The 16,653-nt window shown below is 36.7% G+C and overlaps 1 protein-coding gene across 1 annotated transcript in view; it reads left to right on the forward strand.

The window, feature by feature from the left end:
• Positions 1-16,653, forward strand: part of LOC145680518 (uncharacterized) — a 34,355-nt gene that overhangs the window by 8,294 nt on the left and 9,408 nt on the right. Inside the window, exons 3-4 of the mRNA XM_081751121.1 lie at positions 3,402-3,540; positions 5,955-6,007. Of these exons, the coding sequence (XP_081607247.1) occupies positions 3,402-3,540; positions 5,955-6,007 (192 nt within the window). The remainder of the gene's footprint in view (positions 1-3,401; positions 3,541-5,954; positions 6,008-16,653) is intronic.

Genomic DNA, 16,653 nt, shown 5'->3' on the forward strand with positions numbered 1-16,653 from the left:
TTTAGGTTTAAGTTGTGTGAATATATTATATGCATGTCTTGCCTGTGCTAGATTGTCATGTGGGTCCGAGCTGACAAGAGGTCGCGAAGAGCGTAAATCCTCTACGCCGGCCACGATCTCGATGCACAGAAGAGTGTAAGCACCAAGGAATATATGTAAACAAAAGGCAAATTAAGCTAACCACAATCTGTAGGCAGTGAATTTATTATTTTCGGTAGTATTTTGTATTTTCTATTGTACTCTTTTGTTTGTTTTGCGTGTCGATACCATGGAAATGCTCTAGAAGGCAAGAATATTCAATGAATATCAAAGAATATAATATTTCAAGAATATAAACAAAAGTAAATAATGTTTTGGCTTTGAAAGTATAGAAATCGATTTTATTAAATTTTATTTTGATGGGTATGTCAGTTCAATGTAAATATTTTCCTGTTAACGAATATTTTGTGTTACATTCATGAATATTTTGAAAGAAAATAAAACTTACTAGCCGTGAATGCATCTTTCTTTTTGAATACGAAATCTAATTAGCTTGTAATTTTGAGAAATCGTAGAAATATGTAGTCGATGTTTTTGGTATGCATGCGAAGCATGAAAAAAAAACAAGAGCGGTATGTGCAGAATAAGTTTAGTGGGGAAATGAAATAGCTGTGAAATTCAGGGAAGAGACTTTCCTTAGTGTGACCGAGTTGAAAACAACCGAATCTGTAGAAATTTCTTATTTTATCAGTTTCGATCAAAATCTTAGTTTGGATTTTTTTTTTTTTAAACTACAAAATTCTGTTTTCAAGATTTTTTTTTTTTAAAATTCAGATAGGACTTTCACAGACAACATCAAGATCTTCTTTGTGCTCAGTGCCAGCTCCACTCGGAGGTCGGTGTCCTGTGTCTGTAGTCGTGGTTCACAACCTATTTCCGGATGGGATGCGGATGATGAACTGCAGGCCTGGATATCGGGCTGTGAGTTGAGATGGAAGAGAGTTTGGAAGCTTTATATTTCGGGCCAAATTTGAGTTCTACTTTCCGTAGGTGATTGGCTTGGTGATTGTATCGGTGACTGTTGATGACGAGCCCATACGGGCCCAGTAGGTTCGGTGTCACTAGTCAGTGATACATTCAACATAGCATGTAATCTCAAGGAAAGGGAACATCATACAAGAAAACTGAAAACACAACAAATTCATCATCATCATTATTATTATATATATTTATTATTATTTTTTTTTTATATTTTGTAAAATACTCGGTTGGCTGGATTGAAGGTTAGCGTTCCTTTGAGCCCCGAGGCTATTTGAGACGTGGATGTACAGCTAAACACGAAATGCGAATCATGTGAGCTCCCGCTGGGAATTGAACCTGGGTCTTATGCGCCACCGTCGATTAAACATACTTCATTCGAAAATTTCATATTATAATTAAGTTAAAATTGAATGCATATTTGAACTGAGGCGTAGTTTTGCATTCGTTGAGTTTTTTATTTATTTATTTATTTATTTATTTTTAAATCGGGCACTTTACTGGTTTATCTCGTAATCTATGATTCCTTGTTCCTTTGTTCCTTTGATACACCTGTCCTTGTGAACATTTACTGGACCCAGAACACTTTTGAAATACTTAAGTATTAAATATATATATTAGACCCTAAATTTAGAGCAGCAGAATAATTAGTTACTAGATTAGTTTTGATTGGCTGAGAAGTTAACTTCTCAATAGACGAGTTTTACTAACATAACAACAGGTTTCTGTCATTAGGTCTAGTAAAGTAGATTAATAATCATGCCTGTTTCTGACTCCTGTATTTATTGGTTCTCCGCCATAAAGATTTTCACATAAACGACATTGAATTTCTCTTCACTTAAACAATAAAGTAGTTCTTAAACCATAAAGTAGAGCTTTCTTGTTCTTAATTTTCAGCTAAAGAGTGTTCAGAATCCAAATCAACTTCTATATGGACTAACTTCTTCCATTTTCAGTCCTTGTGCCTCGACCACCGCAGACCAAAATATTCCTTTAAGTAGCGCTTTCGGAAATCCCGGTTTCCATCTTCAGCTCGAAGTGAATTTAAAACATAGGGAAGAGATGTGGATGGATAAAAAATGTTAAAAAAGAAATTTTAAAAAATATGAATTACATGGCTTCTTGTCACAAAAAAGTTTTCCGAAAACGCTTAGTTTGGTCTGCGGTGAATAGTAGCTTTCTGCTTTTATATATATTTTATGAATATATATAATCACCGCTCGCAATACACAGTGGTGTTCCATGAATAGAGTTATAATGTGGCATAAGCTGCTTTTCCTGAAAAGGTCTACAGGAAAAGTTTACTCTTCAGTGGGTTTATGGAACATGTTTGACAGGTATATTTGACTCGCAACCCTCCTTAGGATGAGTGTTTGAATCGAAATGAAATCATAGAAACGCAGCACGATTCTTTGCTAAAAATTAACCCGCCCCTTTCACTAGATATCCATTTGAATCAAAGTGTAGTCAAATCCAGATCAAATTAATTAAGTGCTAACTATGTTCAAAAATTCATTTTAAATGGTTAAACCATTTCCTCACTTTCATCATTTTATGAATACAAAATAGGAAACTAAGAATTATAGAAATTAACTTCTTATGCCCCCCCCCCCTCTCCTCATCTCCTTATTTTCGAAAACATGGGGTAGTGCCAACTAATTTTTAATGTGTTTATATTCCGAGTTTCATCTGCCTAATTGAAAATATCATCAGGTCCGCTGCCCCTCTCCCTCCCTAAGCTACACATTTTAATAGCAAGTGACGTGATAAAACCAGTTCGAGGTAGGCGCTGTATTCAAAAAATCATTTTAAGCCGTTCCACCGTTTGCCATGATGGGATCACTTTCATTTTTAATTATGTATATGATAATAAAGGTTTACGAGATAGCTAAATAGGACTACTGTCACGTAAAATGCTTTATTGGTTTTAGAGATATTCATTGTTGAAATTTATTTTAGAAGTAAATATCTCGTGATATTCGTAAGTATCCTCGTAGAAAGATTTAAAAAATCCTGGGAAACTATGTACTTTTTGCCCTTAAATTACGCTTATAATAATGGTTCTGCACTTTACTAGTTAGTAATTATACCGTAGAAATATGACAATAAATCACTTACTAAATGATAGGTTTCTTAATAGCATAATGCACAAGTAAATATATGTGTTTTCTAAGCACAAGAAACTATTGTGTAAATTTGTGCTAGGTTTTGAAATGGATGTGAAGATTAGTAATTACAATAGATTTCATAAAAAATAATTCTGTTTTTTGTAGTATTTTCCTTCGATCCTAATAGTTTTAAATATGTAGTAAAGATAACTATTATCTTAATTTTTAAATAATTGGTAAAATTGTCAGTAAATTAATATGTTTATCGTATTACAGGCCTAAGTCCACAAATTCCCAATTTTATGAAGAAAGTAGTCGTCCAAAAAGATAGCGATGGAGGCAATGAAGAAATGGAGGAATTCACATATAAAACCACCAAGACAAAGGAATCACCAGTGAAAGATCACACAGACAAGTATGTCCATGTTGTTATATGGTTATAATAATTAGAATTAAAAGAAATGTTTTTTGTATTGCCATCTTCAATTTCGTAGAATTACCTATTTTGAAATAATTATCGTAATAAATATTGCAAATAAATTTGTATATATAAAAATATATGTAGGACTAACATGTAATTTGTGTCCGGTTTTTATTATCTGAATTTGTAGACTTGTAGAGTCGGGTCAAAAGTCTGTATTACTTATTAATTTAATGGTATGCTTCCACTGGAGCTGAATGTGCAGTTCATGTCCTCCACTGCTTCTGACTTGCAAATTGTGAAAACTGACGAGAAAATTCAGCTGCGAGTGACTTCAACATGCTGAGAATGTTTGTTCAAAACGATGCTAATAGAGCGTCGTCTGAAGTGAAATCGATGTCATTTGTTAGCACTCGAAATGCGTATAAAACCAGAGTTTCACGAAAAATACAACTAAATCAAGTAGAAATATGTTTTAGAAAAGACGAAAATAATCTAAACATTTTAGTTATTAATGATTATTTCAACTTCTAATTAAGGGATTTCTAATTGATTCAATTAAGATTACCCTTTGTACTTCACTATGCCTTCTCTTGCTATGATCATGGGTTCAGTAGTTCTTCGAAATACTCTGAGATACGTACGACCACTCTGGGATTCGGAAAACCAATTGTACCCAGTTTTATTGGGTGGTGCTTTATCCTCAAAAGTCAAACGAAGTAACTCGTTGAATTGTTTTGGTGTTAAACTACATTTGAAATCGTAAGAAATCATTCGTCGAGAGTGTTCACGAGAAATTTTCATATCTCACACAAAAATACTTCTTGAAACTGCTGTGAAAAATAAACGAATAGACTTAAACAAACAATCAAATGTAATTTAAACATAGAAACGTCGGAACAGTAGTGCCGTTATTAGTAGTAGTTTGTGTAAATTTTCCCAGGAGGCCTTGTAGTCCACCTCGGAGATCCGCACAGAGAATTCATTTACCTCCAAAATATTTTACTGCATGAGGGTCACAGGATGACTTGTTTTGCTGCATGGCCTACGAGTATTACCTTGCCTGGGATAGAGTTGTTATTTCTATCTGAATGGAAGACTGTATTTACGTTGATCAGTGGGTCCACACGGAAAAATTGGCATTCAGATTCAGCGACTTTTGTCCACGTCCACCTCCCCTAAGACATCCCACGGATTGTATAAACTCTACTTTGCTTTAAAACAACTAGTAAAGAAAGGGAGAGAGGGAGGGAGGTAGAAATAGATGAATAGTTAAAACAAAGGGATCTTAGTATAGAGGTATAAAAATCTCTATACTATAGTACATGACGGTTTAAAACAGTGATGATCAAATGGCAACGTACGTGCTTTATCCTGCTTTCAAATAGAAATTAAAACTATGATTTCTCTTTCATATTCTTATAAAATTATTTTGACAGGCTTCACTGTTTCCGTCAAGAACAAACTTGTTCTTCGATTTTTCATTAAACATTTTTGTTTTAATATTCGAGTAATAATAATGTATAATGTGTTCTTAAGTTGCCATTGTTTGTTTCCTTGTATTCGTCAATTTATTTTTAATTTCCCTGTTCCCCAACTATTTTGTTCTAATCCTCAGTTCATTATAATTTGGGCATCACTGCTTTAGAACATAAACATAGTCAGTGACTAAATAGAGACGCTTTGCGCTCAAGCCTCAACGGCGCATAAACGAAACGTAGAGCCGAAAGAGAGTACTTGAGAGAAACACGGTTTTAGAAGGATCTAAAATGGCTGACCATAAAACACGGTTGGAACAGTCTCTTTAGTATGCTTTCTTTCTACACTTAGGTTACAGGGCATATGTGTAGAATATTAAATAAAAGATAATAGTTTTATCTTCCTTACTCCATCAAAGAGCTATTTAAAACTTTACCAAATTATAGATAACTATATCAAAAATTAATTGTAGAATTTATTATTTATTAACTAAATAACCCAGTTTTACTATGAAAAGGAGAAGAATGCTATAAATTTAATAAAACTATATTGCAGTTAACATGGAATAAACATTGTATTGTGTACTAAAATATTTATAACCTGTTAATGAGATGGCTGAGCTTGTTTTCTGCATACTATCTTTTTGATTCCTGGCTGAATTTGGCTTATCTTAAGTTTCACGTACACGCGAAGAAATCGTCGCGTACCCCAGGTTGAATATCACTGTTCTAAACGAGCATGTAATGTAAGTATGTATACATGGTGAAATCTGTCGATAGCATATCGAAAGCATCCAAAATACTGTTTAAACATTTTTGCTTTTCTTTTTATTTGGAATTCATATATTAGTTGTGCTGGCAATATGAATAGAGTATTAAAAAAAAAAAAAAAAAAAGTCGACAAAGTAAATGGGTATTTCATGCTTACAGGGATGAAGATAATTCAGTGTTGGAGCAAGGAGAATGTGACAGCAGCGATCCAAGTAAGTTTTGCAAATTTTAATTTTATAAATATACCTGGTAAAACAGTATACAAGGAATTGACTGAAAAGAGTGCAGATGTGTGATTAGTCTGCGTAACGTAATTCTCAATGCACATGTACGATAGTTTGTAGACCGGAGCATAATCAGCGGGGAAGACGTACATTTTCACTCGGGATTTCATTAAATCTATAGTATAAAGGTGTGATGTACAAAGTAATAGTTAATTTGTTTTGATTTTTTTTTTTTTTTTTATTGAATTTCAGCGTTTCTGAGGCTGTTTGAGGCGTGAAGCTACAGTTTTAAGGTAGAATTAGAACCACTGCATTGCGTTCAAATGTCAATGCTGTCTCACCGGGAATAGAACCCGGGATCACATGCATCAAAGACGCGCAGGATAGCCACCTACCAATAATTGATTACATTAGCCAAGAGTGAAAATGTAACTGGAATGAAATAAATGTTTGTTAACTATATCGACCACGCTGATAACGAAAACAACAATGAAAAACTCGAATTAGCTCTCGTTTCCAAGTTAAGTGGGGAGAGGCGCATTTAATTATAAGCATTATATTTTATTAGCATTCATTGTCAATCTCTTCCTATTATATAGGCTTCAAATCCCGCTGATGGTAGACAGAGTGATTAAGTTTCCTGCAGGCAACAATACCTGTGTGTATTTTGTCGCTATTTTAGCCTTGGCTCGTAGCAACAAGGGGAAGGGGAAGAGGAAGGGAAGAGTGGAGAATGTTTCATTTAAGCGTATTTTCAGTCTGTTACAAGCTGTGTTCTGTTCGGATACTGGAAGAACGTGTTAGTGAAGTGTAGTTAGTGTATGTGGTCATTGTAATTCCTGTGATTCAATATGCCTCGCAAATGCGTAAACAGTACTGACAATTTTTGTTACAATTGCAGACAGGCTACATTGAAATCGCAAAGAAGGCTAATAAAGCCATATATTAAGAAGGCGTACAGTCTGTATTTTGGCTGTGAAATCGGGGACTAGGACAAGCTCTGGGCTCCTCATGTATGTTGCATATATTGTGTCTCGAGTCTGCATTTGTGGTTGAATCGTAAAATATCTTCTATGGGCTTTGCTATACTCATGATATAGCGAGAACCATTAAACCATGTGGATGATTGTTACTTTTGTATTATAACTCCATTAACACATGGTATTTTCAAGAAGAAAAGTCTTCCTTGACATATCCGAACATACCGTCGACCATGTGACCAGTGCCTCACGGAGACGGACCGGACCGCCTGTTCCTGTCCCTCCTGATTGTGATAGTGACTAGGGCGGTAGTGAAACTAGTGCTGCACCATCACTTTCAAAACAAAACTCTTCAAAGATCCTGATTTTGTGTAACGATGAGTGTACAGAGAATCACTAAATAACATAGTGTGAACTTAATGACCTAGTGAGAGATCTGGAATTGCCGAAAGGTAAAGATAAACTGTTGGCGTCAAGACTACAACAGTGAAATTGTCTTGGTAAGATGGTAAATGAGACTGCGTTCCGTAACCGGCATATGTCATTCCTTCCACTTTTCGAAAGTGAAAAGAACTTGGCATTTTGTACTGATGTAGAGGGACTAATGGCAGCTATGGGCATTAGTGGAGGTTTGTTCATCGACTCTTCCAAGATAAGTCTCAAGTGTGTCCTACTGGCAACGTGTTACCATCGATTCCGATTGAATATGCACCTTACATGAAAGAAACATATGATAATATCAAGCAATTGTATTTACGATTGAACTATGACAAGTTTAAATGGTAGATATCCCGGGATCTGAAAGTTATAGGCATATTACTTGGGCTACAAAAGGGTTACACCAAGTTCTTTTGTTTCCAGTGCTTCTGGGATAGCCGTGCAAAGCACTTCATTATAAAAAGAAAGATTGGCCTAAGCGTAAATCACTTGATACAGGACCTTGCAATGTTATGCACGATGCACTAGAAACTATAAGGATCTTGTATAAAATCTTGTGCATTGCCACGATAGACTAGGTTGAAAAATGGCATTTATTGGATTCCTACTTGAACTTCTTTCCTGATAACTGTGGTATTGTAAGCGACGACGAGCACGGAGAACGCTTCCTCCAGCAAATTTCGGACATGGAAATGAGATACCAGGGAAAATGGAATGCATCAATGTTAGCCGATTACTGCTGGACACTAATCAGGGAATCACCAGCAGAAAACTACAAATGCCAGGCTAAATTGTTGCGCCTTCAGTGACCTTCCTCCTAGGGATAACAACAAGGTAAATACATGCATAGGCTTATATAGGCATTAACATAAAATTATCATAACTTCAAAAGGAGAGCTAATCTTGCATTTTCATTACCATTTTCGTTATCAGCACACTCGAAAACATAAAGATTAGCTGTTCTCATGCGTTACAGAAAAAAAGTAATTTTGTTGGCTAGTGTTATGATATTGTGCAAAGGGAACATTCTTATAAAGTTAGGAATTGTTCTGGTTTCGTATTTTTGGTAGGCAATTTTTGAATTTTAGAGAGGGAAAGGGGGAATGGTAGTAAAAAGAAGGTATTCATTACGTACTAATTAAATTTTGAATCAGTTTCAGAGCTTTTCACGCTCATTCCTTACATTGAATTTAACAAAATACTTGTTATATTCCTTACAATGGGGTTTGGAAAATTGAAATCTGACCTACGAAAGTACCGCAATTGCATTAAAAAAAAAAAAAAAAAAAAAAAAAAAAAAAAAAAAAAAAAAACTATTTCTTACCTAATGAACATACGAGAAGAGATTGGGCATTGTGCCCTTGGGTTCTCACATCTTCTATGAGGCTTCTATAAGACAGCTGTCTATAAATCTTTCCATACTTAAGCATCTCATAGTTTGAAAATTAATAATGAAAATTAAACAGTACTATTTTTACGTAATGCGAGAGGTCGCTCACGGTGCTTTCGACCGGGTTACTTTACCTTGAGGAGTCGCGCACGGTCGAAAAGACCAGTTAGTGAACAAAAGCTTTATTACGTGGAACGTATTAGAGCTAAAGTAAAACAATAAGTTTATATATGTAGGGGACGAGTTCACATGAAGGTATAGAAGGTGATAGGTAGATGGGCGCAATGACCTGTAATCTATGCAACATAGTTCTTCAGCACGGTCTTTAAGACCGTGACGCGACCTCTGAAGGGTTAATGTATTTGAAACTGTTAATAGAAGTTTATATTTAAAGGGTCTCAATTATTTAAATTGAAATGTATTGTAATCTAGTTAATATATTCAATGGTGAAGTTTCAGATGATATGATGATGCTCATTCTCTCGCATACACATACAGTTCATTTATATATGGGGTAATTTCTCCATCTATTACGTTACGCTAATACACAGTTAATTGACCTGACGTTGTGATTACGTGGTTTCCATTGAGCCAAACTGTTATTCAACGCGTTATCTGTTTTGAGGACACACCTCAATGGCCTACAGTTCCACGACGTCTGTCATGTCGCCCGTCGTGGAACTGTATAAAAAAATTAATTTGTTGCACAATAGGAAGAAATAAAGAAACCCGTAAGCACGGGCTATAACAAGGTAGCCAAAAATATTCAAAAACTAATAGGTATAGAAATCATAAATGACATATATATGTCAAAAATATTTCCCCTTTGCAAACTTACAACTACAGAGTGCCATGTGAGATTCCGGATCTGAAAACTAAAATAAGGCTAAGTTTGAAGATAAGTGAAAGATGCTGTTTCTCGTTTACATTCTGTAACAAAATATGCCATATTTCTAACAGGGGCCTTTTTTCATAATACTAGTTAAGATCGTGCATATCGTTTTCTTAAGTCTTGGCATCTTTCGAGAATTTGCCGGACCTGAGAAGATCCCAGTTCATTGTATAAGGCCCTCAGCGCCCATGGCCTGCAGCTTACAAAGGGGAAAGGAATCTGATTAAAATACTATTAAGGTAAACAACCGTCGAAGCTACCTTTGCAGAGGATCTTATTCTCGGACACTGTTCCCCTTCCATCTGTTGCCCCTAAATATTCTTAACAGCCAAGTTATATATTAGCACATTTATATAATTGAATGCTAGTACTACTGTATAAGAATTTCCTTCATTGCTAGTAACGTTTTTAGCCTCAGCATTACTAGAAAAAAATGGGGAATTCAGCTGACCTGAATTGGCCACAGCAGCACAAAAATGAACTCTTAGCAACTGCTTAATTGTTGTTAACAATAACGGAATAAAATGCTTATCAATGCCAGGAAGATTGAATTTAAATCTATGAAAAATTATAAATAATAATAATAATCTGGAACTTGAATCTGTGTGTTGAAATTATTGATGCAGAAACCAAGATATTACTGTTGGAGCCATCTCGACCTAACACAAGACAATGTCAGATTTTGTGAAATCATAGCCTTGTGATTTTTTTTTTTTTTTTTTTTAAATATCCAAGAAGATAAATAACCTATAAGTGAAATGTCTTTAACAGCTTAAGTCTCCCTGTGTTGAATAATTTAGATTTTTTTAACGTCCCACTATTTGCCCGTTAGACTAAAGGAGAGGGGGAAGGGGATGATTAAAGGCACAACTGGTTTCTGTAGACAAATAGCTACAGACTTCTCTAGTTGAAAATAGAAATGTATTCTTAAGCGTTGGAGCAAGAGAAGGACGTTTTGCAACGCGAGAAAACCTTGAGCATTTCTGCACAGTACGAAGAAAAAAAATGACTAAAACTATGATCGATAATCAAAGCTTGGCATAGGTTGCGTTGCGGTATAGTCTTAATTTTAACTCTGTCCGATCACTGAGATTTGGCAGTAGTCGTATATATAGCACTAGAAAATATATATATATATATCACTAGAAAACATTACAGTTAATCGTACTTTATAATAGAAAAAATAACATATTGACATGTGTAGTCCTCTTTCCTCCAAATTAAATCGTGGATCTCGGCCTATGTAACAATTCAATTGCACCAAATGACCTGCCAGTGATGGTTGCATTTTTGTAATGATTATGTCATGTTAAGATTGTAAAGGTAAACCACAATCCAAACAGTTCCGAAACTACGCAAAGTCATTTACTGCATTCTTAATGTTGCGCAATAAAACTCATCATTTTCCAAATAGAACTTGGGATATGTATATATTTTTAGACTTTCAAACCACGGCAGTTTTATATATATATATAACTGACAGTCAGTTAGTCTGTCTGTTGACAGAAATAAAAAGGGTCACTTTTCTGATGTGAATTCAGTATTCCAAAATTCCGTCTCCACCCGCTATTGAAACTGGATGTGGTATATCTACCACTTCCAGTCGCAACATTGGGTCTCCATAGAGGAAACTGTCAAGTGGTAGAGTAGAGAGTAATGATTTTCTGATATGAATTGAGCGTGATATAACTCCTAATTACGATCCTTTAAACTCATTTGTAATAGAACCCGATGTACAGACTACACATCACCCATCTGATGTCTGGCTGTCATAGCTTTTCGAAAGTTGTAAAACTAAACTTCAGATTTTACAGTAGATATGCCTCTGTGAGTGAGAACTTAAAAACAAATAAAAATAAAAACGCCTATTAAACAATACTTATCTGTCTTGATGAAATACGAGGCGCGTCCAGAAAGTAAATTTGCTGAGGTCGGTAAGCAGAAAGAAAAAACAGTGACCGTGAAACATTTATTGCCATAGCACAGGTGACACTACTTTTCAACACATATCCTACCGGAATTCAGATACTTGTCATGTCGTGAGATCAACTTTTGTATTTCGATGTCGTAAAAGTCAGCGCCTGGGAAGGGAACAAGTGTATGACAACCGTTTACAATTGTTCATCACTATCAGAATACTTACCAGATACGAGTTTCTTGAGGTATAAGAAGACATGAAAATCACCATACAGAAGTTGATATTACGGTATGACAAGTGTATGAATTTCGGTGGTGAATATGTTGATAAGTAGTGTCTCCTATGCTATATTTGTGGTAATAAATGTTTCAGGTTTAGTATGTCTTTGTGTTAACTACTCTAGGAAATCTTACTTTCTGGATGCGCGTTATATAAAACAATACAACGGCAGTCTCTTCAAAATGCCCTTATGAAATGCTACCCTTCAGCATATTCTCCATCGATTCCAGTGCAAATGATGCCACCAATGAGCGAAATATTAATGCACTCTTCCTTGTGTTCTCTTTCTCTTCGCTGTAGACCATTCACACCGTTGTATGCTCATGATCGTTGTTTTTATTCTGTATACATTCAACTTATTTAGCAGTTTCAGATATTGTTCGGTAACAGTTTTGGTCATAGAACATCGTATGACGTCGATTGTAAATGTTTGCTTCTCTTTATTCATCCTTCGTTAAGATGTCCTTGTTTCAGCATCGAATCCATACTGTGAAACTACTTGCGAGAAAAAAAAATCTTGTTACTAAAGGAAAGTCTTTTATAGAAGAGTGGTCAAATCATCAGTCACAATTCTTGTTTTCAGGACTTCCAGAGGTTCTTAATTTTTCTTCGTATCAAATAATAATAACATATTCGTTAAAGAAAAACCCAAAGCAGTAGAGTGCTGGGCAATAAATTATTTTATAAAGCTTTCAAGTTAAGAGGATGCAAAGGAATTCATTGATTGAATAATTATAGTGTAACTTTAGTACTGTAAATGTGCGCATATACAAAAATTAAGAATGAAACTTTCACGTATTAATCAAAACATTATTTAAGTGAGTATACTAGCAATCAGCAAAATTACCATTAACTCAAATCATCAAAGGCGTGTAGTATATACATATACTTGCATACTTATCAATTGAATGGAATCAAAGATAGCGAGCAGGTCCGAAAGCTGAATGGTATTCGCCAGGTTATGGCGTATGCTCATGATATAAATCTGATAAGATAACAATAGATAGAAATGCAGATGCCTTATTAAACCCGTGCAGAGACATGGGTTTAGAAGTAAATGCAGAAAAAAATAAATACGATCCCGACGAACTTTTGTGTAATACTGCAAATTATGGATGCGTCGAGGTATCAAATAATACTTTCGATAAAGTGGATACTTTCAGATATGTAGGATCAATATTAATAGACCAAAACCATATCCACGAAGAAATTAAATGTCGACTGAAAACTGAAAATATGTGTTATTATTCAGTTCAAACTCTTTTGTCGTCGCAAATTCTGTTGAGGAATTCGAAACTTAAAATATATAAAACGATAAACATGCTTCTTGTGCTGTATGGTTGCGAAACATGGTCAGGTACCTTAAGAAAAGACCGCAATCTGAAAGCATTTCAGAATAAAATCATGAGACGAGTATTCAGACGCAAGAGGAATGGGAGTGGGGAATGGCGGAAACTTCATAACGAGGAACTGCATAATTTATACCGTTTACCAAACATTGTTAGGGTCATCAACTCTAGGAGGTTCAGATGAGCAGGTCATGCAACCAGAATGGAAGAAAGTAGGAACGCTTTCAAAGTTTTGACTGGAAATCCAATCGGAAAACGTCCATTAGAAAGACCTAGACGCAGATGGGAGGACAATATTAAGATGTATCTCTCAGAAATTTGAACACAAAGTAGAAACTGGATCCAGTTGGCTAAGGGCAGAAGTCAATGGAGAGCTTTTGTGAACATGGCATTGAACCTTTGGGTAGCATAGGCTGTAGAGTTGGTTAGTTAGTTAATCGATTGAATGGAAACACGTCAAAAAAAAAAAAAAAAAAAAAAAAAAAAAAAAAAAAAAAAAACACCAGATTAATTTAGCGTTGAAGCACCATTCACCCTCAAAACAGCTCTGATGTGACGTAGAATGTAGTCATAGAGGTTATGAACAGTAGTAAGTGGAACAGTACTCAGTTCTGTGAGAGAGGATGGAAGCGGAAATCTACGCCGGGTTCATGTCTCTAAAACGGATACATATGTACGATTACGTTCAAGTCTGGGACTGAGTAGGCCAGAGGAGATGTTTAACTTCATCCCGATGTTTCTCAAACCACATCGCAATAGCTCCAGCTGTTTGAATGGGCGCATTATCATTCTTCAGTAAGGTGCCATTTCCCGGAAAGAGCGTGTAAACTATAGGATGCATGGTCCCCTAAAATATTAACACAATTACGGACAGTTACGCGGCCGGTAAGCACAGGACCCACTGAAAATCAGGATATTGCGGCCCACAGAATCACAGCCGCTGCCGTGTTTTACGGTTAAGCGGAGACGGAGACATTGCGGATCATACGCTTCTTTGGGCGTCCACCACACATAAACACGATCTGTCATTTGAAAAAAATGAAATGAAATCTTTAAGTTTTACGTCCCACGGTTATGGCGACTAGGGTAAAGGAGACGGTGATGATGAGAGATGAGTGAAATGGTTGAGTGAAGAAAGTGGGAGGAAACGGGAGAACCCCGAGAAAACCCACAAGCACGGTGTTTGTCCACCACAAAGTCCACACGGCGCGAGCTGGAATCGAACCAGGGACCCCAAGCACCGGAAGTGAACGCTCTACCACTGAGCCACCGCGACCCCCGATCTGTCATTTGAAATATGGTGACCGATGACTGATCTTACCCTACCATACGTTTCCAGTCACAAGTGGTTTCGCCTGTGCGATCTGACCCCCATGTCTATGCCATGTAATTTGTGCTGCTTGAATTGTTGGACCACGTTGCGTGACGATTCTTTGTGACAATCTGCTTTAATGTGCGACGGGACCTGTCATTGAGGGTTTTCTTCACGACCACTGTTTCTCTTCACCAAAATGGTTTTGCCGTGAGTTTTGTAGTCCCTCATCATCTTGGACATTGTCCCTCACGACGCATCCAATACATGGTACGCTCGCACCACAGAACCAAACGCCAGTAATTTGCCCTCTTTGGAAATTAGACCAATTTCCCAATTTATATTATTACCGTCTGCTCAGTTCACTGCACACTGGAATTCTGCTGCTCCTCACGTAGTACGCAGTTTTCCCTAACACACCAACAACCTGGACTGTTGCCGACTCAGATATCTGACGTGTTTCCATAGCAATATGGAATCGTCGAATTGTCGTGAGATAGAGACTAACGTTTTCAGGAAGTAAAAGTTTGAATCAGATCATAAAATCAGAATGCAACGCATGGAGTACGACTAGAGAAAAATTTGGTATTTGTATTAAAGGAAAAATATCTCAATGGAGATTGGCTATTTTTATGTATATACACATGGTGACTGGTAATTCGATGCATTCCTTGCAATGGGATATTCTACAAGTACTTTCGAACATTTTTACCTATATAAACCGGGGATCGCAAATCAATAGTTTCTGATTAATTTGCACATATGTGATTTCTTTGAAATTTGCCTGCTATCGAGAGGTGCGCAAGAAAGTGTTACCCTGACCCACTTCCACATATCGAAGAGTGATGAAATTTTACATGTGTAATCCTGCGGATCTATGTAGGTCATGTGGTAATGTACAGCTCGTAACTGCACAGTTGCTGTGTTATAGGTTGGAATGTGAAGCAAGGTGTACTGGTCCAAAACCCATTTCTGCATCTCAGAAAGTAGCGTGGCAACATTGCAGAAGTACTTGCCCCTAGTAAATGACTGCATGGTTGGGGAGAGGTGGAACGAATATGGTGTGCGGTCAAGAGAAAACGCGGATTTCATACCCAGGGTCGTACATCTGTCTGGCCAACATTCGAGCAGTGAACGGGTGCGTTGTTTTCCAGGAGGCGGTCACTTTTTGTCAGCATGTCATATTCTGGGATTTCACAGAATCCCGCAATGCACGCAGCAGTAAAGCATAGTATATGGTGGTAATTGTGGTACCCTTTGCCTGGAAAGCAGGTAGTAATACCCCATGCTGATCCCAAATAAACGTGATCATCACTTTGATCGCTCAGAGTTGAACACGGACTTCGTTTGGTGGTGGTACGTCGGCACGCTGTCATTGGTTTGACTAGGTTTTTCCTTGTTTTCTTCACTCTCACCAGGCGAAACCCGATATGGTAACTTCTAGAAGACCAGGTCCAGTTCCTTCCCAAATTCTAGACCCACCTAAAAGACCTAAAAGAGATTAGCGCTAGAACGCAACTGAAACACAACAATCATTCAACGACATCGGATACTCGAAGCGGTGCTTCTCTGCAATGCTCATTACTGTTTACCGTTGTTCCAATTCTTTCTAAGCCTGATAGTTTTATCGTTGTAGAAAGCTTATACCATTAGTTTGTCATTGTAGCAATTGGTACGGCAATGGCCATAATTTTGTTTTCAGTTATTAAAGTGACATTCGATTGCTATTTCTTTCTTTATGTATTTATGCAAGGGAATGACTCAAGGAAGGGTTTGGACCTTGAACTCCGGCGTCGCATCGGTCTTTTAGGTGGATCTAGGATTTGGGAAGGAACTGGACCTGGCCTTCTAGAAAGTACCATCTTGGGATTCGCTTGGTGGGAATGAAGAAAACCAGGGAAAACCTAGTCAAACCAATGACAGCGTGCCGACGTACCACCACCAAACGAAGTCCGTGTTCAACTCTGAGCGACCAAAGTAATTGATCACATTTATTTGCGATAGCATGGGGTATTACTACTTCCTTTCCAGGCAAAGGATACAACAGTTACCAGGATATACTATGCCTCCCTGTTG

Source organism: Thermobia domestica, chromosome 3 (genome assembly GCF_964235325.1).
Source record: "Thermobia domestica chromosome 3, izTheDome1.hap1.1, whole genome shotgun sequence".
Taxonomy (NCBI): Eukaryota; Metazoa; Arthropoda; class Insecta; order Zygentoma; family Lepismatidae; genus Thermobia; species Thermobia domestica.